Source organism: Sphaerodactylus townsendi, linkage group LG10 (genome assembly GCF_021028975.2).
Source record: "Sphaerodactylus townsendi isolate TG3544 linkage group LG10, MPM_Stown_v2.3, whole genome shotgun sequence".
In the NCBI taxonomy this organism is placed as follows: domain Eukaryota; kingdom Metazoa; phylum Chordata; class Lepidosauria; order Squamata; family Sphaerodactylidae; genus Sphaerodactylus; species Sphaerodactylus townsendi.
This window is the reverse complement of record NC_059434.1, coordinates 44,285,301-44,306,972: the sequence shown is the minus strand read 5'-3', so window position 1 is coordinate 44,306,972 and position 21,672 is coordinate 44,285,301. Positions and strand designations below refer to the sequence as shown.

Sequence of the window (21,672 nt, the reverse complement as noted above, 5' to 3'; positions counted from 1 at the left end):
GCCAGGAGCCAGTAGGCTGTAGTGAGGAGAAAAATTGTGCAAGATTGAGACTTCCTTTTTAAAGCTTGTTTTGGAAAATCAAATTATGGATTTATTATAAATTCTTTAGAATTCCAGTGTCTCAGCTGTTTTACTTGAACCTTATCTTGAACAAAACCACTGGTCTAGCAAGCTCTATAAAATCTACTGTAGAGATGCTGAGGATTAACCTGGGAACTTTTGCATGCAAAGAAGATACGTGCTACTGAGTCACAGCCATGCCCTTCATTATAAGCAAAACAAATGTCATTTATAGGTCTTTTCATTTCTTTTCTTTAAGCCCTTAGCATTCTTGTATTCTCTTCTTTTGTGATTGTTGAATCTGATCTGAAGTATTCCAGTTGGGTAGTTCTGGTGCTTTCAGGAGAAGAAAGACACACATCCAGCAAAAGTTGGTGAAAATATATTCAACAACCTCTATGACTGTGATCATACTGGCTCCACAAAATAATCCAAGTTGACCACCTACATCAGCTGCAATGAAAAAAAAACCCTGGTAATTTGGAAGTTTTTCCATTTATGATCAAAATTCCACACAAACTCAGGTTAAAATAAGTTCAATCTCCACCAGTGTGATATAACTCAAAGAAAGCATGTATAGAGCTGAAACACGAATAAGGAATCTTAGAATTGCCAGCACTATATATTCCATAGGTTTCAGTACAATAAATATCTAAAGGAAAACATACATGGACAAGTTATTTTTTCTTACCATTTTTAGTTGTTTTTATGTCTAAATATAATATAATAAATATAATATAATATATTAATGTTTCTTTAAGCAAATTAAAGTTTTGGCGAAGGCTTTCATGGCCGGAATCACTTGGGTGCTGTGTGGTTTCCGGGCTGTATGGCCGTGTTTTAGCAGCATTCTCTCCTGACGTTTCGCCTGCATCTGGGGCTGGCATCTTCAGAGGATCCTCTGAAGATGCCAGCCACAGATGCAGGCGAAACGTCAGGAGAGAATGCTGCTAGAACACGGCCATACAGCCCGGAAACCACACAGCACCCAAATTAAAGTTTATTGCATCAAAATAGTAACAAATATGGTGATATATAATGATACATAATAATTCAACTTTATCTTACTTGGAAACAGGAAAGACTAATGACATACAGCAAGTAAGCATGTTTGTAAAGTAATACATCATAATTTTTACCTATATGTGTCACAACATAGACAGGCAATGCTTTTTAGTTGGGGACTACTTACCAAGCAACTCAGAAACGCTTAGTGCTTTCTGCTGCTGTGTCATTTGGTAATTCAGATCATGATATTTAATGTCAATATAGACAAGGTTATGCCTAGAAATAATACATTATGATTAATACTGCCATTATCATTATTTCAATATTAATATTAGATAATGATTAGATACTGATGTCACTTTCACCATTGCTTTACATTATGATCTCACATCACATTTTGGTCCATGGACCTGAGAATAGTATACCTGGTTCAACTCTCCCCATTTTATTCTCACAACATGGTTTGGTTCAACATACAAAACCCTGGATGGCCTTAGACCCTCATAGATGCAAGACCACATCTCCCCCTGTGCTCTACCATTACAGCTTCACTCATCCTTTCAGTGCCTTCTGTAATGTAAATGGGCTGGATCAACAAATGCCAACACATGTGCTTTCTCTGTTGTGGCCCTTTTCATCTGGAATGGCTGCTCCTGTAATTCCACAAATATCTAAAATGGAAAACTTTGGGAGAGCTTTTCTGTTGTTTGGAGAAATCACAGGGGTTTACACAGCCAGAATACAATGGATGAACCTCATCCTGGGATAATCAAGGTGTCTACCTTCCCAGTTAACTTTCTATAAAGGTAATAGGGTTATACAAGAACAGAATAATTCATGAAGGTGCTTTATAAAGAGAAAGGGTCTGTGTATTATAACACCACATATAGCATGTAATCAAGTTTCTGCCCATAATACCCTGTTGCCGTCTTACCATTTTCTATTGATGCAGTACTATTTTTCTTCATTATATCCTAACTGTATCATGTCCAATGGGCTATTCTCATAAAGATCTTGGTAATCCTACTTCTATTAAATTTAATTATTTATTACAGTCAAGGACCAGCACAAAAATCTAAACAATGCCAGAAATGTTTATATAATAGATTATATTAAAGTAGCAAATATAATTAATTAAATACAGAACTACGATAGAATCTGGCAGTTGCACAAAACTTGGCAACAGTAAAATGGTAATGGACCAAAATGGTAAAAAGTTTGCACTAAACATACCCATGCACTATGACGAGTGGCTTAGGGTGCTGGGTATGTTTAATCTGGAGAAGAGAAAATTAAGGGGTGACGTGATAGCCATGTTTAAATATTTGAAGGGTATAGTAAATATTTATGGTATAGTATACCACAATATTGGAGGGTTTTTTTCCCAAAGTGCAGAGGGAAGACCATAAAATCAAGACAAAGTCAAAGCTTTCTTATGGTTGGGAATTAGTGAACTAGGCAGATAGCTAGATGGCCTAAACTTCTTGTTCGGGGGAAAAAATGATGGCAAGACTTAAATGGCTCCAGTGTCAATCTACATGGAAATATACATACTGGTAAAAGAGCATTGGCGATTGATGGGATATAATTATAGGCCAGGATGTTCTAATTCAAAAGTGTCCGGGTGCGGGGGTAGCCCCGACCCCCTCCCCGGCCTCGGGCCCGCTCCCCTCCCCGGCCGCGGGCCCAGAAGACAGCTCCCCGGCAGCGCGGGAGGCGGCCGGGCACGAACAGCCCCGCCGCCGCGATGACAGATCGGGGGATCGTCCCGCACCTCTTCTGGCCGTGCGGAGCGTGCGGAGGCTCCGCCGGCGAAGAACGCGCCGTTGGTCGTCCGGCAGGCAAGCCGGGCAACGAAGAGCCCCGCCGCCACGTCTGCCAGGTCAAAGCCGCGCCGGGCGGGGGGAACCAGCTGAGCCCTCTTGGGCTAATTAGGGGAGGTGGCCGGGAGCGCAGCTGCGGTGAGGCGGCGTCTTCAACCCCTGCCCCAACGAGCGAGGGGATAAAAGGGAGGAAGTCCGGTAGGCAGGGGGTGGTGGTTGAGGACGGGAAGGAGGGAAGGTGGGGGAACGGCGTGCATGGGAGGAGAGCTGGGAAGGGTTGGAGAAAGGCAGGGAAGTGTTCTGGGGGAGAAGCCCCTGGAGGTGGAGGAGGGACGGAGGCGAGAGGGCACAGTCCAGGGAAAGGCTACCAAGGCAAGGGCTGGCAGGGAGGCGTCCCTGCTTACCCTGCCTAGAGTTCTGCAGATCTTGGGACACCCTTGGGTAGCCGGGGCATCCTGTGGCTGAGACGGCTGTCTCAGTTAGTCCACTCCCCGGAGAACGGGAGTGAGGCCGGCGGTTCCAGCAGCCGGGCAGGGGAAGGTGGGTTGGCAGAGGGGGTCCCGGAGGGGACCCCGCCCCGGGCGCAGGACAAAAAGTCTTCAGAGCAACTACAAAATTCTACGTTCCAAACCAATGTCCAAACTTTTTCTTGAAAGTTCAGGGGCATTAAGGTATTCATTTTTTTTAAAAAAAGGTTATATAAGGTTGCACAAGTTTTAGATTATTTTAATTAAGTATTAATTGACTAGGCCGTGCCCTTCTTTAAGGATATTCTTCCATAACTCCAAGCAGAATACTTTGTATTTCAATAATATAATAACCTGCTAATGGACTCCATTATTTAGTCTTCCGGACATAAATGAGAAACTACTAGTAACCATCTTGGCATACAGCTGTAAATAGCTGGGTTTCTAATTTTATATTTTTGAAAAAACTATTGATGATGCTATTAAATAATTTATGATATATGCTCATTAATATATTTGCATGATTCCTGTAGCTTAAACACTTGGGAACAGAAACATTTCCCAGTAATTTGCCATGCCTCAATGAGTAATTGCTAGATAGCACTGTTTGTGTTTAATAAAACAGTTGTCAAACTGAGCTAAATAAAAATGATGTCATGAAGTTCTCAAAAGCTCAGTAGAGCATCATCATAACTGAAATTACACTATTTTTGCTTATATGTAATAAAAGCAACTGTAAAAGTATTTTCTACAGGGACAACTGAAGTCATAATAACCAATTAGATATCAAATTGCAAATTTCTGAAGACTCTGAAGCTCAAGGGATTATAGTCTAAAGTTTGTCAGCCCCAAATGGGAAATATTTCTTCAGGGAGTTGAGAGGTGTGCTGCTGTAGCTGTGGGTCCATACAGAATGCTTGCTTTGCCTGCTCAGCTGAAAGGATCTCAGGATCTCCTGCTCACTTGAAAGGATCTCAGGTGACTATGAACAGCTTGCCACACATGCTATAGGGCCACTGTCTGTCAATTTTCAGGCAATGCCAAGCTAAATTCACTAATGGTATAAATAAATCAGTCAGACATTTATTTTGCATTTACTTGTTGGTTTGACATTAATAGAGATTCAAGCAATAGCCTGTGTGCTAATACATGCACACATAGAGCTTTTCATGCATTCTTAAATATTTGTGATCCTAATCAATTTTCTGCTGCATAAATTTTACATTTTTGCCTAGTTAATTAATTATAGAAGTGGTGATTTAAATAAAACTAACATTCTTAACATTTATATATTACTTCAAAAGAAAATGACTGTGACTAGATCACTGGCTCCAAAGATTCATAAGTCAGATAGATCTGTAAGTGGATCTTCCCAGCATTTTTAAAGAAGATTTTGATCCAGTCAGGGATTTAAGTCAGCTCCTTCACAATTTTGCTCATTGAAATCAACTGAAAAAGACAAAGCAGCTCACTTTCCTTTCCTGGGTAACAACAGCATTCAGATGAGGGTCAGTTGTGGGGCCAGGCTGGCCTGTGAGAGTGAAATAATCTTTTCCCTAGCACCGTGATCTTGATTTGAATGGAGCCATACATCTTGTCTTTTTTTGAGATTGGTGTAAGGGTTAGAGCAGTCTCATATCAATGTCTGATAAATGAGTATTATTCCTAAACTGAATCTCACAAAGACATCAGTTAAGTGTGGGCCTCTTCAAGAGTGCATTTTAATGCCTTTCCCGTGGCTCTGCATAGAGCAGGGGTCTGCAACCTGCGGCTCTCCAGATGTTTATGGACTACAATTCCCAGCAGCCCCTGCCAGCATGGCCATTGATTACCTTTTAGTTCTCTCTCTCTTTAATCTGCTGGTCAAATGGCTATAAATTAACCAAACGGAACTGAACTGGCTTCTAGTTTATGAAGGTCATTCATGCATATGTGAAAATACAGTGCTTGTTCCATCTTACGTAAAAATAAGATTACCTTATGTATGCTGGACTTTTGTTCAGTTTTGTAGAAAGGAATTTCACGGCCTTTTCACTTGCAAAAGTTGAATAGGAGATAGTGACAGGGTAATCTGTTTCCTCACAAGGTACTGGACAAGAGGAATTATGTGTTCCAACTGAACACAGTCCCATTAGTTCTATGTTATCTAGAATGGCAAGAAAATTCAAACATAACTCTGCCCATCCTGAGAGGAAAACATCATTTAACTTTTGTCTGTAAAGAATGGTACTGAAGTCAACAAAAACTTTATGTGGTTTATCATAATAAATAAATGTATTTATAAACGTATCCTTTGCATAAAGTATTACTCACACACTGTAGGAGAAACACACTTGTAAAATCTTTCCAGGTCACACTCTGTTCCATTTCCTTTTTATACCAGTTCATGGAAGTGATTGGGGGGAAGAAAATAAGGGAAAAACAAAAGTTTCACAACACACATTTGACATCCATTTTTTAATAAACAAACAGTACAATAATATGAACAGTTACTCAGTTCTAAATTTAAGTCAGTGCACCATAATATTTTAATTATGCTCACTCTGTATGAAGGTGGCATGTTTTTAAAAATTTGTGTCTGAGGGGCATATGGCATTTAGAAACTGTTACTCCACAGCAAATACCTTTATGCTTATGGTGGTTATTCTTAAGACACTGGAAACCTACATTTGAAGCTAATGTGTAGAATCTATAATTAATATGTAATGATCATAGCTAATATATAATATCTAACAATCATTATGTCCTAGAGATTGTCATTCAATATATTTGATTTTGAGTATCAATTTTTTTTCTCTTGCAGTGCATGCCCTTTTAAATCCTTTGGAGTTAATGTGTATAGGACTGCCTAGCTATTCCAGAACTGTGGTTTTTATGCAGTCATAGGATTTCTTTGGATATCACTCATAAAACATGTATAGCCTCTGACAAAAAAAAATACCTGGTAACATGAATGGTAAGCATTCACATTTCTGTTGTATGAGTCGTGCCTTGCATTCTTGTAGACACCCATAGGTGCTATAGATCTTGTGGTGCTGAAGTTTGATATTTGGGTTGCATTCTCCCCAAGGATATTCTTGGATAACTGTCTTTAAAATGAAAGAAAAACATGGAAGTGTACATTACATCTATTTCTGTTGTTAAGTTCTGGTAAATGTATGTTCAAAATGACAGTGGTCAAATTAACTGTTTTGGTAAAAATCCAAACAAAATACAAAACTTTCAATACACTTGCTTGATGTTCTTAAGAACAGATCTAAAGGACAGCTCAACCAACTCAGCACTCTTCTTTGGAAAATTGACTACAACTGTCCAGACTCAAGCTTTCTGAATACTCAGATATGCAACTGAATGCATAAGTCCACTGGTCTCCTTTGCTAAAATCACTAGGGAAACCTTTTTGTGTAGGAAGGTCAGCACGTTGATTGGGATTTTGTGCATGGAACCAATAGCTGGATCGGAATCACTGTCTCACAGAGCTGGTTCCCCCTTGTTTCCTTCTTTTACCTTTCCATGTTCAGAGATCAGTTTGTTTTAATGTTGTAAACCGACTGAATCTTTTAAAATAGTCCACTGATCAATAGATAGAGTGAAGTATTTATCAGTGTGCTCTAGTTCACTCTTAAGTATCTAGAAGTCTATCAATTATCTCCTTTTACCACCCTTCATCAAAGAAACAGGCCAGGATACAAAGGCTTCTTCTGCACAAATCCCCTAAAACGTTTCTGAAATGTTTTCAATTTTCCCTCTCCTTTACAATGTTGTATGTCTGCACTCCCCACTTTGAAATGATTCCTGGTTGCCATTATGTGATCCCCCCTTTTTGAGTTCTGTGTTTAATTGAGGCTTCAAGCTTCACAGCCTTGGGCTGCATTGTAAATTCCTCATATACTTGATGCTTCAAAGATTTGCCCCCCCCCAATAAAAAAAACAAACAGAAATGCTGAAAATAAATAGGTGAGACGAAACATGGGCCCCTTCTGCACATGCAGAATAATGCACTTTCAATCCACTATCAATGCACTTTGCAGCTGGATTTTACTGTGTGGAACAGCAAAATCCACTTGCAAACAATTGTGAAAGTGGATTGAAAATGCATTATTCTGCATGTGTGGAAGGGGCCTGAGTGAATTCAGAAAATGGAAGTTCAGGGAAGCTGCGAAACTTGGGAAATGTAGTAAATAATCACACAGCAACCGAAGACATTTTTCAAAATGTTTCAGCCAGATAATTGTTTTAAAGGAGGATTCATTTAAAACATTTTGAGGCTGGAAATAAAAACTTTTGGAGTAAAAAACAATGCAGAACTTTATGGAACAAACATTTTGTTTCCTTCTCAAAACATTTAAAAAGGTTTGTGCAGAAAGGACTATAGTTTTCTATGTCTCTACTTTATATTCACAACAACCATATTAGTTACATTATGCTGAGAGAGTAAGTGACTGGCCTAAGAGTGAGTTTCTGGGCTCAGCAGCAACTTGAATCCAGATTTCTGAGTTACTAGTTTAACACTCTTTTTTTACCACATTACACTGAAAACGCATTACTTCTTCACATCCTACACAAATCCATACCTTAAACTGGCGGATTGCAGCATGAGCATGCATCCCAACTGGTGTAGATATGCCCAAACCATCAAACTGAGGAGGTTCTTGAGGTGAATGGATAGCAAAGGTTATGCCAGCATCAACAAAACCAAGAGAAGGGTCATCAGTGAACTGTTCCTAAAGAAAAAGCATGCCCCATGTTTAAAGTAAATAGCTTCCAAATCAATGTTATTCTAAATGAATGCCATTCATGTATTCCTGTGGACCTGGGAATTGCCCCATTGAAAAACAACCTACAATTACAACTAACATTATGTAAAGGACAGAATTATAGAGCTTTAGGACATGATGTAGCCCAATCTCATCAGAACTCAAAAGCTAAACTGGGTCAGTACTTGGGTCAGAGAACACCAAGGAAGACTGCAAAGGAAAGCAATGGCAAACCACATCTGCCTTGAAAAGCTCCTTGTGGGTCTGAATAAGTTGATTGCATCTTGACAGCTCTTAGGTATTTATGTACCATTTTAACACATATTTTTTATCACATAAGTCACCATTCTTTATATCAGCAGCAAGCTAAACATCAATATATCACCCATATGTAATTTACACACTTTTTGCAACAAAATTCAGTTTATTCAATCGTTTTCCCCAGATTAATTTCCACTCCAACGCAGATAAATCCTCAGTATTGATGAAGAAGCTGCAAACTTTTATGGAATTCAAAATTTGAATCCAGTTTCATACTCTTAATGGAGAAATCTTTCCTACGGGGTACAACCTATCTATACCATTCCCTTTATTCATAGGAAAATCATCAAGGTTACCTTGTCATTATCATTAAAGAGCTTCCTTTTGGATCCATCACAAGGGCTCATCTGTATTTTACTCAGTCAAGGTCCTTTCCTCCTGCTGCCTTCCAGCTTGTTATTCAGAGGTTTGCTGCCTCTGTTTGTGGAGGCTCTCTGCAGTCACTATGGCTAGTAGCCATCGATGGACTTATCCTGCATGAATCTGCCTAATGTACTTTTAAATCTATCTATGGCCCCTTCCGCACACGCAAAATAATGCGTTTTCAAACCACTTTCACAACTGTTTGTAAGTGGATTTTGCTATTCCGCACAGCTTCAAAGAGCACTGAAAGCAGTTTGAAAGTGCATTATTCTGCATATGCGGAAGGAGCCTATGCTTGTGACCATCACTAACTCCACTGACAGTAAATTCCAGACTTTATTTACTTGTTCAGTAAAGACCATTTTCTTTTTTCTGTCTTGAGCCTATTTACCAACAGTTCCCACTAATTTACCTGGAACAGATGTTATTTATTTATTTATTTATTTATTTTATTAGGCTTTTATACCGCCCCATCCCCGAAGGGCTCTGGGTGGTGTTAATGTTAACTGGCCTGTAATTTCCTGAAACCACTCTGGATCCTTTCTTAAAAAATTGGTGTGACATTTGCTATTTTCCACTCATTTGGAACACAGCCCAGTGGAATTCACTAACAAAAAGTGATTTTTCCCAATGTTTCTCAGTGGTGGTAGACCTGTCTTGCACAGTCTCAGTGCTTTTCAATGGGAGTCATCCAAGTGGCTGATTCTCTTATGCATGTATGTGTATCTTTGAAGATAGCTCCTGTGTATCTTTGAAGATAGTTACCAGGATTTTGAGAAGCTGTTCCCTTCCTGCTCCTGCCACCACTTTCCCCTTTAATTGAGATTCTACCGCTGTTGATTTCTGTGTAACCAATTGTTATCAGGCCATTTTTATAGGTTGCTTTACTTTTAAATATTAATTTATAAACTCATTCTTTGGCATACTTGGGACATCTTCTTAACTATGTATAAACCCTGTTTGGCCTGTAGATGTCCCCATTTTAATTACATTAATGCCTAAGGGGGTTAAGCCACATTTTTTTCTTAAAATATAGTAATATTTAACTAAACAGGACAATGCTTTTTAATCTTATTCCTTAATACATTATATGTGAATGTCAGAATCTAAGCAAGCTGACTAATTGCCTTGGGCTAAAATTACTAATGTTTGTAGTTAGCGAAGCTGGAGACAGATTCAAAGGTCCATTCTGTACAAGCCCTTAAAAATATTTTGCAAACATTTTCAAAATGCCCCATTTGTTTGTGCTCACCCCCTCAAAACAATTTCTGGCAACCATTTTGTGATCGTTCCATTAAAAAAAAACCCTCTGTGGATCCAATACTACAAAGCTTCAAAGCCTCACACTGCAGTTATCTTTGGGTTGTGTCTTTGTAGCTACAAAGACACACTCCCTCCCCCAATTTTTTTCAAAAACTGATGAAAATACAGCACCAGATGGCTGGTGGAAGCTCAGAAAATAGCACTGGTGAGGAAGTCCAGTAGGCCTGGGAAACATCTTAAAGAGATTGCACAACAAGAAAATATTGTTTTCAAAACATTACCACCGAAGAATCACTGCGGAAAGTCCATTCTATACAATCCAAATAAAACATTTGAGGCAAGAAATAAAATGTTTCCTCTCTGAAGTTCCTCAACGTTTTTAGCTCAAAATGTTTTATTTACAGCCTCAAAATAGTTTGTTTGCATGCTTTTCCCTGACAATTCTTTTTCTGAAAGTGTTTTGAAATGTTTCACTTGATGTATGATCTCTTTAAGATGTTTCCCACACCTCCTGGACTTCCTCATTGGCATCATTTTCTGAGCTTGCACAGGCCCTTGTGCTGTATTTCTGTCTGGGGTTTTTTTTTGGGGGGGGGGGGTGTCATATCTTTGAATCTACAACCTCTAGAGAATCAGCATGAGGCTCGGAAACCTGATAGCTTTGGATCCGCTGAGGTTAAAAAAAAAAAACAAGCACAAAATGGCAGCCAGGAATTGTTTCGAGGGCGTGAGTGCAAACGAATTGGGGGAGGGGGAGAATGTTTTGCAAACATTTTCAAAACTTTTTAAATGACTTATGTGGAATGGGCTGAACACCATGCAAATAAAATGTTTTCAGGCTGGCAATAAAACATTTTGGGCTAAAAATGTTGTGGACATCCATGGAGGAAATGTTTATCTCCTGCCTGAAAACATTTTGTTTGTGTTGTGTGGAATGGACCTATTTACTGCAAATAACTGGACTGAATAACCATGTTTCATTCAGGTTACCCAAAATGTGTGCTTTTAGCCATCAAGATTCAGTAATGCATTTCCAGAATATTTTCAACAAATGGTTAAGTGTGTATCGAATTGACCTGTTTGATGTCAAAAAGCAAACTCAGGCCCCTTCCAGAGACGCTCACACTTCTTCTTGTTGGAAGGTTAAAATGATTAAAAGTGAAGCAGTTCCCATATTCAGTGAAAACATGCTGAAAATCCTTCAACAAAGAAAAGAAAAGGGAAAACTTCATTAGCTCTTCTAGTCCTGTTAGTGTTTTTCTGTAGAACTGTAGTCATAGATTTAGATTTACTTGTGACCAGTATGGGAAAAATCAACCTTGATCATCCCTCTGCACCCCTTCTCCATCAATGGCACACACTTTCCATGGTTCTTAGCCTAAGCTATAGTTTTCTTGTTCAAACTGGCTTGTCTAATCCCTCAGAACAATAATTGCTACTGACAATCCTTTTATTTCCATGGTTCACGTATGTCACCAGAAAAGTCAATGACAAATTTAATTTTTTCCATGTTAAGAACTGGTCTTTTAAGGGGGCAACTGCTGCTATATTTTCTAGTGCAACTGGTATACTGCAACAGTATTATAGATGGAGCAGTCTTGACCCTTGCTTGGGAATTATGTTGCAGTGAGAAGAGAATGAGGGAAAGGGTCACTCAGGAATGGCACAAATACCAGGTATATATTAGGATGCTCAAGTACCTGCTGTAGAATGCTTCCACAAGGACTGTTTTAAAAAGTTTTCATTTTTGTTGTTCCAGTCCAAATATTCGATTTCAGTTTTACAGCTTTCTTGTACTCGGGCCTGGCAATTGGGTGGAGCTTAGGAAGTAGGGATGGAGAGCATGGCATCATGTGTGCCAGGGTGCCACTTCCTGGAGAACCCAGAGGTGACATCAAGTATGGCTAGGAATCACCTGGAACTTTATGATAAAATCATAATGTTTCTAGTGATTTCTAGAGCTACCCAATGTCATTTCTGGGTTTGTGCTGGAAGATGCCAATGAGTTTTACATATTTTCCCCCTCGTGCTACCACCTAGTGCAGGAGAGGTCAACAAGGGCTGCTGTGGGAGACCTGGCAGGCCTACCTTCAAGAAATATTTTAACATGTTTGTTTTGCTGCAAAGTTTCATAAATGAACATTTTCTCCAGCATGATTGAGATCTAGTCTGGTTTAGAATGGTTAGAGTATTGAACTAGGATATGGGAGACTCAGGTTTGAATATCTACTCTGACATGGAAGCTTTCTGGGTGACTTTGGCCCAATCACACATTTACAGCCTAACCTACCTGGCAGGATTATTGTAAGAATAAAATGGAGGAGATGAGACCAATGTAAGTCACTTTTGGTTCCCGTGGGAAGAAAGGCATTAAAAAGTCATATAACAAACACATAAGCAAACAAATAAATACATATATGAATTCATAATAGGGCATTATGTTTATAAATAATGTTTACTATACCTGTAAATTGTGACTAAAATAATACAAAATGTATATTTAGTACAGACAAATGTACAAAATTGAGGCTACTGATGAAAATGTAATTGAGTGCAGAGAGAGACAGGGAGGGAGGGAGAAAAGAAATGAGTAACATTCATGGATCTCAAACTATTGCTCTGTATGTTTGTGCTACTAATCAAATTACCCTTATATACAGAGGATGTTATCGGAGCTGTACAAAAGGAGCTCCCCATACTGTAAAATCTGTTAATTATCTCATTATTTCATAGAATATTATTTGCACAACTTTGATAGCTTTCATAGAGCTCAGACCTATATTCAAGACAAGATCCATATTCTTTTCTACTGTTCTTATTGATTTTATTTGTGTGTATGTGTATGTGTGTTATTATTGAAAAATCAAAATTTAAAAATAAAAAGGAGTTCCCCATAACTCAGCAAGACTTGTAGAACATCCAATATAAGGAAGGTAGCATCATTGCCATGTGAATGAATGTCAGAGCAAGCTTGTGATCCAGGACAGGTAACCCCATTCCTACCTTTCAAATATTGTCCATTCTCTTCCTTATGTGAGACAACTGGTATATTTATTCCTTACATTTTTTATTTTTCCTAATGCCTTCTGGCTGGTAATTATCTCCTCATCACAACCCTTTGAGATAAACTGAGGAAATAGTTACTGGCCTAGAGAACAAAATGCCTAACAGCCGAATCCAGACCAGGAGAGGCTCCCTGGCAGATGAGGAAAACACGGTGAAAGTGGCACTGCCCCACCTCAGAAGGGATTTTGGGTGACAGAGGAAGGAGGGAAATCCAAAAATGCTACTGCTGCCCAAACAGCCCTATAGACCAGACAGGCATACACCATGCTTTCCGGTTTGTCTTTCACCGGCAGGGTTGGTGAGCAGATTGGCATAGGCCTGTACCATTACCAGGACTTCTTTTCCCCAAGATTGGACTGTTAATAGCTTTGAATCCTTAAAGTGGATCTTCCCACTTTAAAGCCCCTTCCACACATGCAGAATGATGAACTTTCAATCTACTTTCAATGCATTTTGCTGCTGGATTTTACTGTGCGGAATAGCAAAATCCACTTGCAGACAATTGTGAAAGTGGATTGAGAGTGTATTATTCTGCATGTGCGGAAGGGTCCTGAGCCTCACTAGCACTCTTTGTGTTGCTCCAAAATCACCAGTTTTGTTTCCTACATGCTTTTCATCAATCTTACTGCAATGTCCACATTTCCTTTTATAATATGATAAAACACATAAATATTACCTGTGGGTAACAAGTCTTGCCAAAAAATTCACATTCTAACAATGTGCTGTTGTTGAGATAGAAACCATTATTTCTGGTAAATTCTTTGATGCTGAAGTTTTGATTCCTCTGAAGAAAATCTGAGAGCTCCTGGCCAAACTTATCCTCTGCATCAAGAAAATGGAGGACACCAGAAACTATACTCCACAAGAAGAAAATGATGCTCAGGTTAGCTACAGCCTGGGTTTGGTACCTGTGGCCATAAAACAAAATGCTGCATGAGATTTGAATTCTCCAGTTTAGTTCTGAGGCAGCTCTTAAAACTCTTTCAAACAATGGAATAAGGAATCTGGGACAACCATCTGCCCTAACATTATATATGTCAACTATGGTGTAAATATCAATACACATTAAGAAACAACTAGGCCAGAAGAAGTGAAGGGTGACTTACCTGTTCATGTTACAAAAAGTTACAGCAGGAAATTCAATATTTTCCACATATTGAACAACTACTGATGTTGTGGTGGGCCAGCTGAAATAGTTGATGAAACGACTGCTGATTTGCCAGGCAACAAGGACAATTGAGCCCAAGACTATTAACATCCACAGCATCTTACGAGTCTTGCTGTGGGTTCGAACAATATTGTGCACCCCATGGAATGAGGTTGAAGTTGCAAATTCATAATCATACTTTTTCCTTTCTTCTAGAGATGGCAATTGTTTTCTGGTCAAATACAACTTGGCTTTTCCCAGCAAGCCTTGACATTTGATAAAAGAAAATATTATTGACACAAAAGTTTACTATAAAACCAAGGTGCATTTGATATCATGTAGGGTACTATCCTTTTAGTTCTCTAGCTCTCAAAGCACTGCTGCCAAAATGTTATAATATTGTACATGTCTCCAAATCATGTATGTGTATCTAAAACACAAACTGGAAAGCAAATATCTAGATACATTCAATTAACATCAAATATTCATCAAGTGTGCAAAAAAAAATGTGGGAAGATCATTACAGATATTTATCTAAGGACAGTTCAGTATTTTGATTCTACACGTTAAAATAGGATCAATAAATGATAGCATTTGTCAGCCAAATGAAGTAACATTAATTGAGATTCACTTATTACAGTTTTTTTTAGATATAGTTCCTTATTTAAATAATATCATAATGCCAATAAAGGCTTTGGAATTGGATTGTTTGTCAATTGATAAACATTTTAATGTCTTTAAATTTATGTTAAAGCTTTTAAATCATATCAAATAATATCCTTATTTCTAGATGTAGTCGTCTTATATCTATACATACCTTGTTTTTGCTAGTGTTTGCAGAAAATATCTAAAACTTAATCCACCCTACTACCAAACAGGGTACATTCAATCCAAACTAAAAACACTTGTCATCTCAGAGGAATACTTCTTGCTACTCACCTCGACCACGAAATCCACTTAATTTGCTGAGCTTCTCCATTGGACACATATTATTTGACACAAGAGATGCAACTATCAAACAATGGTATTTCACTGCCAGCAAATTACTTATATTAAGAAGGAAGGGGCGGAGATTATAATGAATACCACATCCAAGGGCAATTTACAATCCCTTGTTGCTACACTCTTCTTGCTAAATAGCATGTTCACATTAAAAAAAAAAACAAATGGGCCAATTAATGGGTGTACATAAAATAAGGCAAATAGAAATGGAGACTCACACATGGAACTTCCTTATTCTGAATCAGACCACTGGTGTATTGTCTACTATGACTGGCAGCAGCTCTCCAACAGCCTGATCTTTTTACCCTGATTCTGAGGACTGAATCTGATACTCTACCACCAAGCCACATCATGTAGTTTGGGATCCTGTTTGGGATCCAATCCTGTAGAGTACTTACAATACTTAAGCCGTTTGTTACAGAACAGGGAGCACAGCCATTTTATCAAATGTGAAAATCAAAAACAAAAAAGTCTGTTATGTTCTGCATTGGCATAATTGCTCTAGTTACTTCAAAATATGGAAAAAATATTTTAAGGGTCACAGTTTTATACAAGTTAGCACTTCTGAGTAAGCCTGTGTAAGATGAAGATGTTAAATTCATTTTATGGAAAACTAAAACAAGTACTAACTGCTTTTGACATGGCTGTTTGCTTAGCAGTGAGGTTATAGAAGAGGAAGTCGCCATCTGTGTCTGTATTTTTGAACTGTTTATTGGGCTAGAATTATTGATGTTTTTGTTAAATTATGGTACTATTATGTTGTTGTGCAACATTTATTGATATTTATTGATATTTTGCTATGTATATTGTTATGATTGTTGTTATCTTGTTGATATTGTTACATTATATGCTAATGTGTTATGTTACTGATACTTTTTTCCCCATTTTGTGATGGTATACTTATGATTTTGTAAATGTGTGATGTGATTTTTGCTATCTTGCTGATTTTATTGTCCATGTTTATTGATGTCTGATATTTTATTTGGATGCTTATTGATGTTTTGTTGGTATTGATATTGTCATTAATACTATTGTTGTACACCGCCCTGAGCCCTTCGGGGGAGAGTGGGATACTAATTGAATCAATCAATCAATCAGGCTGGATAGGTCAGACAGGAGGATAAAAAACAATAAATATTGACTTCTAGGAGCAAACTTTACTTGCCTTGCCAGAGGTATGGGAGAAATTTTATCCAATCCAATCCAATCCAGTCCACCCCCCCCATCCATTCATTCACACTATTTATAGGCTGGTAGAACACCCCCCACCCCTTTAAGCACTCTGCATTTCCAATCAGCACCATTTTTCTTTTGCCTAGATTAAGCATCAGTTTGTTCACTGTCAGCCACTGGACTACAGCCTCAAGATACTGGCCGAGAACATTTACAGTTGCTTATGGAAGCTGAGACATATAAAACTGGGGGTCATCTGCATATTTGTGGAAACTTACTCAGAAGGTCCTGATGATCTCAGCCACATTAAAGATTAAAGAATTGTCCCTTTTACACTAAACGCTGATTGCAGTTGATCCACCAAAACTATCATTGTCCATCATATCAAATGCTGCTAATAGGTCTAGAAATAGCAGCAATGGGTTACCGTTATCCAACTGTAACCTGAAAGCACCCACCAAGGACAACTGGGCTATTTAATTACTGAAACTCATCCAGAAATCAAACTGAAATGGTTCAAGGGCAGATGTTTGATCCCTGCAGTTACTCCACCACACAAATTCAGTTGCTTTGCTCAGAAATGAGAGATTGGACAGATAGCCAATGGCTTACATCTGTCTTGTTCAAAGATGATTTCTTAAAAAGAAATTTAATCATAGCTTCCTTCACCTGTGAAGGAAACCCCCGTTGAAGAAGGGACATATTAATAATCTTCCCAAAGAAGTATTTTCCAGCATAATTTTAATAATCAGTATGGATCTAATTTGAAAGAGATCGGTTTTTTTCCACACAAACATTTAAAACATTTACAAACATTTTGAAAATAACCATTTTGGGTTTCTTTTGTCCACATAGCATGGAAAAATGAAGCATTTTCAGTGAAAATGGTTTTTTTCCTTTAAAACAATGCTGTCATATCTTTGAAGTTATGGAGACTTGATATCTGAAGCCTTGCTGCTTCTCATATTGTGCCTCAATGATGTCAAAGGTACTTCACATGAAATTTTTAAAAACCGGAAAAATGACACGTTCATGTAATCAGCAGGCAATATTGAGTTGATTAGTGCATAGCAATGATGGAAATGGAAGGCAGCTGTGATGCTAGATGTAGGACACAAAATGTCTCTTGAACACTTCACCAAATGGCAGATGGCACAGGGTATCAAACTGAAGTGGCAGAAATTGGCAGGTGGCAAGTGGTGGAGAAATGAAACTGAGACCTTTAAAAATCGGATGGGAAAAATAAAATGTTTCCTGATCTCCATACAGTAAGCAGGAAACATTTTGAAACTATTTCAGGGAAAAATGTTGCTAATTCAGCATTTCCAAATAAAAACGTTTGGGGCCGAAATGTTTCCAAAACATTCTGGCCTTGAAGCAGTGTGGAATTCCTTCAAGAAACGTATGTTCCAGCCTCAAGATGTTTTATTTGTGTTGTGCAAAGGGCCATGGTTTCTGTCAAACCCCAAGCTTTCTGTCAATATTAGCCAAAGTCATCAACCTGAAATCAGATAGTTTCCTTTAATACATAAAGTAAGAAATAAAAACATCCAGCCTGAAGATGAGTTCTACTGAACTCAAAAGCTTGCACACTGTTAAATAGAATTTGGTCAGTTTTAATTAAATGTTTGTATTCTTGGATTTTAAATCTGCTGTTACAGCTGGAGGGAGGAAGAGAAAGTATGCTCCTGTTCCCTGGGGCCAAAACAGGCTGCAGAGCCAACTTAGGAGCTGGTGGCAAGTTTGGCATGCCAAAAGCCGTTCCCCTCAAAATTGCTTCCTGTATCAACCTGTGAGCCACTTTTCCACTAACTGTTTGTGCAGTGTCCATCCCACCCCACCCACCCCGCCAGATAATCATTTTCTCATCAAGATTTCATGTCATTTTAATTCTTGTACTGAACCTGTGGGGTGGGCTGCCAGAAGACATGCAAGTGAGAATCTTCAGTGGTAGCCTTCCATAGAATCTACAAAACAGTCATTTGGGAGGCAGGGATTTCTCAGATTTAACGTACATGAGTTTATGAGCAGGCAGTGCAACCTACAATGGCTATTTGACTTTTTATTCCATTCCTCAATTTTTCTCAGCCACCTTAGGGCAAGTTATACATTTTTAAATACACAAATGATTTAATTTGATAGTGAAAATAGGAAGCTATGATTAAAGCTTTCCCTTCAAACCAAGATTGAAAACCATGGTTTGTTGTAGGATTTTGACATAAGTTCTCATTTGTACATTTTCATTTGAACCTTGACTGAGAGGTTTTTGTTTCTTCACTATAAATGGTGGTTTGGACAAGTGTTCAAAATGAGCAAATATTTCTTTTTAAGCCACAAGTTGCTTTTTTTTCAAAGTGTCCTGGTCCTGTCTTTACTTTTTTTTATTTAGCAAACCAGCTGGTAGTTTGCAGATCTTTGAACTTTAATCCTCCCCCTGAAAATGAGTATCTGATTGGGTTATTAATATTGCATCAACTGTTATCCGTATTTGCCTAACCTTGAGTTATTGAATCTCCATTTGCTGAAAACAGACTATTAATTGGATGTGGAGGTTCAATGCAAAGGTTACCGTGTCTGTGGAAATTACAAAATACTCAGGGAACAAGGGAACCATTGGCGCTTAACTGTAGAGAAAATATAGTTATTGATTTTTTATGACATAAATGGTCATTCAAAACATTCTTCCTTCCCATTCAGAGGCAATAAATACATCTAAGCAGCCTCTGTGATTAGAACAGATCCTGAGGGATGACTGAAGTTAAGGATATTAATTTCTTTTCAGAGTAAACAAAAACATTTTAAGACTCACAGAAGTCCACAAAGGTTGGATTTGAATTATGCAAATTGTATAAAGTTATCTTCACTTCCCTGTTAATGGACACAATGAAATAAATATTGGACTCAAGGACTTTGCAGTTGTAGAGAAAGGTCTCATAAGGTTTGTTTAGAAAAAACTTTCAATGGTGTTTAAACTAGGGAGCCCAGATTCTCCTTTTGAATCCATTTTAAAGGAAGAATCTGGGGTCCCCAGTTAAAACAGCATTGAAAGTAATGCTGTTTTGGGGTGAATTATCCCCCACCCTGAAACAGCATCATGTTCAATGTTTAAACTGGGGACCTCAGATTCTCCCTTTAAATCCATGTTGAAGAGGGTGGATTTAAAAAAAGAATCTGGTGAAATTTTGGGGGTGCCTGCTCTCAGGGGTACAATTGTTAAGCTAGCAGCACCAAACTTTCAGGGTATCTTTAGAAGACTCTCCTGATGATATCACCCAGGTTCGGTGAAGTTTGGTTCAGGGGGTCCAAAGTTATGGGCTCTCAGATGTGTAGCCCCCATCTCCTATTAGTTCCCATTGGAAACAATGGGGGATGGAGGCCACCTCCTCTGGGAGTCTATAACTTTGGACCCCCTGGATCAGCCTTCACCAAACCTAGGTGGTATCAGCATCAGACTATCCTGATTATATCACCTAGGTTTAGTGAAGTTTGATTCAAGGGGTCCAAAGATATGGACCCTCAAAAAGGTAGCCCCATCTACTATTAGCTCCCATTGGAAATAACTTTGGACCCCCTGAACCAAAATTCATCAAACTTGGCTGGTATCATCAGGAATGTCACCTGACAATATCCTGAAATTTTGGTGCCACTAGCCTAAAAACCGCACCCCCTGCAGGCCAAAAACAGGAAAAAAAACCTTTAAAAATACAAAAATCCACAAAGGGGGAGGCAGAGCTTCGGACATGCAATGCGGGGGTTCAACCCGAGGGGGAAAAAAACCCTTACCTACGTCCTTGCGCAACTCTTCTATATAGCTGCTGACCAAAAGCACCAATCCAAATCCTGAAAAGATCTTCAGAGTTTCTAAGGCAGTGATGGGCAACCTTTTGAGCTTGGTGTGTCAAAATTCGCCAAAAAACCGAGCATAACTCGGTGTGTCACTTCGAGAAAAAAACCATAATTTCGCGATATTTATAGTTTAAATAACAAAAATGTATAATTGTAATATATAACTGTACTTAATAAACCAAAAACTAATTATTAAATTTACCTGCTTAATGACTTCTTTGTTCATCCGTCAGTTGGTTTCTTTTGTTGGTCTTGATATTATTTAACTTGTGTGGGGTGCCATGAACTAAGATAAGTGAGGGGGAGGGGGAATTCTTTAACTAACCTGCCTATTACTGACTTTTTTGTTGCTGTATTCCATTGGCTAAATCTTCAATTGAAGGTTGGTATTTTGTACACTTCAAGCCCAAGCAAGCGCTACTAACTTCATCTGTCAATCTGTTTCTTTTGTTGGTTTTGATATTATTTAACGCTGAGAATAAGGTCTCACTGAACATAAGAACATAAGAAAGAGCCTGCTGGATCAGACCAGAGTCCATCTAGTCCAGCTCTCTGCTACTCGCAGTGGCCCACCAGGTGCCTTTGGGAGCTCACATGCAGGATGTGAAAGCAATGGCCTTCTGCTGCTGTTGCTCCTGAGCACCTGGTCTGCTAAGGCATTTGCAATCTGAGATCAAGGAGGATCAAGATTGGTAGCCAGAGATCGACTTCTCCTCCATAAATCTGTCCAAGCCCTTTTTAAAGCTATCCAGGTTAGTGGCCATTATCACCTCCTGTGGCAGCATATTCCAAACACCCATCACACGTTGCGTGAAGTGTTTCCTTTTATTAGTCCTAATTCTTCCCCCCAGCATTTTCAATGAATGCTCACTCACTCCCTGCTGGCTCTCCCATGTCCTCTCCCACCCTTGCTCTTTCCACCCGCCACCATTCCCAGCTCCTTCCCTCTGGCCCCCTCTTCACTTGCCCAACAAGCCCCTCTTTAAATCCTCCCCCACAGCCTTCTGGGGCATCCCTCTTGCCACCCTCCAGCCTCGCTTCCACGCCGCCCTCCAGCTTCGCTTCCACGCTACAGCCAGCCAGCTGCGGCGTGTTTTCTCCCACTTCCCTCATCTCGGCCTGGCCTCCTACCAAAGTGGCCGGGGCCGAAACGAGCGCTGCCACCATTAACTTGGCTCGCTCCATGCCCCGCCCCACCCACACAACATCCAACTGGCCTCTGCAGTGGCTGGGATCATGACGGGCGCTGCCGCTTCCGCCCGAGCTTGCAGCTGTGCTGCTGCTGCCACCAGGGCCTGCAATGGGGCGGTTGGGCCGGCCGAGCTAGGACCTGAGGAGGGGGCCTCCGCCTCATCAAGTCTGGGGTGGGGCCTCTG

The 21,672-nt window shown here is 39.3% G+C and overlaps 1 protein-coding gene across 1 annotated transcript; it reads right to left on the bottom strand.

The window, feature by feature from the left end:
* Window positions 1-322: 322 nt before the first annotated feature.
* On the bottom strand, window positions 323-15,254 carry ASIC5 (acid sensing ion channel subunit family member 5). Its single transcript, XM_048508735.1, has 10 exons — window positions 15,215-15,254; window positions 14,235-14,541; window positions 13,805-14,036; window positions 11,139-11,261; window positions 7,933-8,082; window positions 6,300-6,447; window positions 5,672-5,728; window positions 5,336-5,504; window positions 1,253-1,344; window positions 323-513 (listed from the first exon to the last, which is right to left on the bottom strand). The coding sequence occupies exons 1-10, from the start codon at window positions 15,252-15,254 to the stop codon at window positions 323-325; spliced, it is 1,509 nt and encodes a 502-aa protein (XP_048364692.1).
* Window positions 15,255-21,672: the final 6,418 nt, after the last annotated feature.

What these genes read in the sequence shown, in the direction of transcription:
- ASIC5 (XM_048508735.1), bottom strand. Translation starts at nt 15,254, where the DNA reads ATGGAGAAGCTCAGCAAATTAAGTGGATTTCGTGGTCGAG. An exon ending in ACTTTTTGTAACATGAACAG is followed by an intron (nt 14,037 to 14,234) that starts GTAAGTCACCCT and finishes TTATGGCCACAG; the next exon opens with GTACCAAACCCAGGCTGTAG. An exon ending in CTGCAATCCGCCAGTTTAAG is followed by an intron (nt 6,448 to 7,932) that starts GTATGGATTTGT and finishes TTCATTTTAAAG; the next exon opens with ACAGTTATCCAAGAATATCC.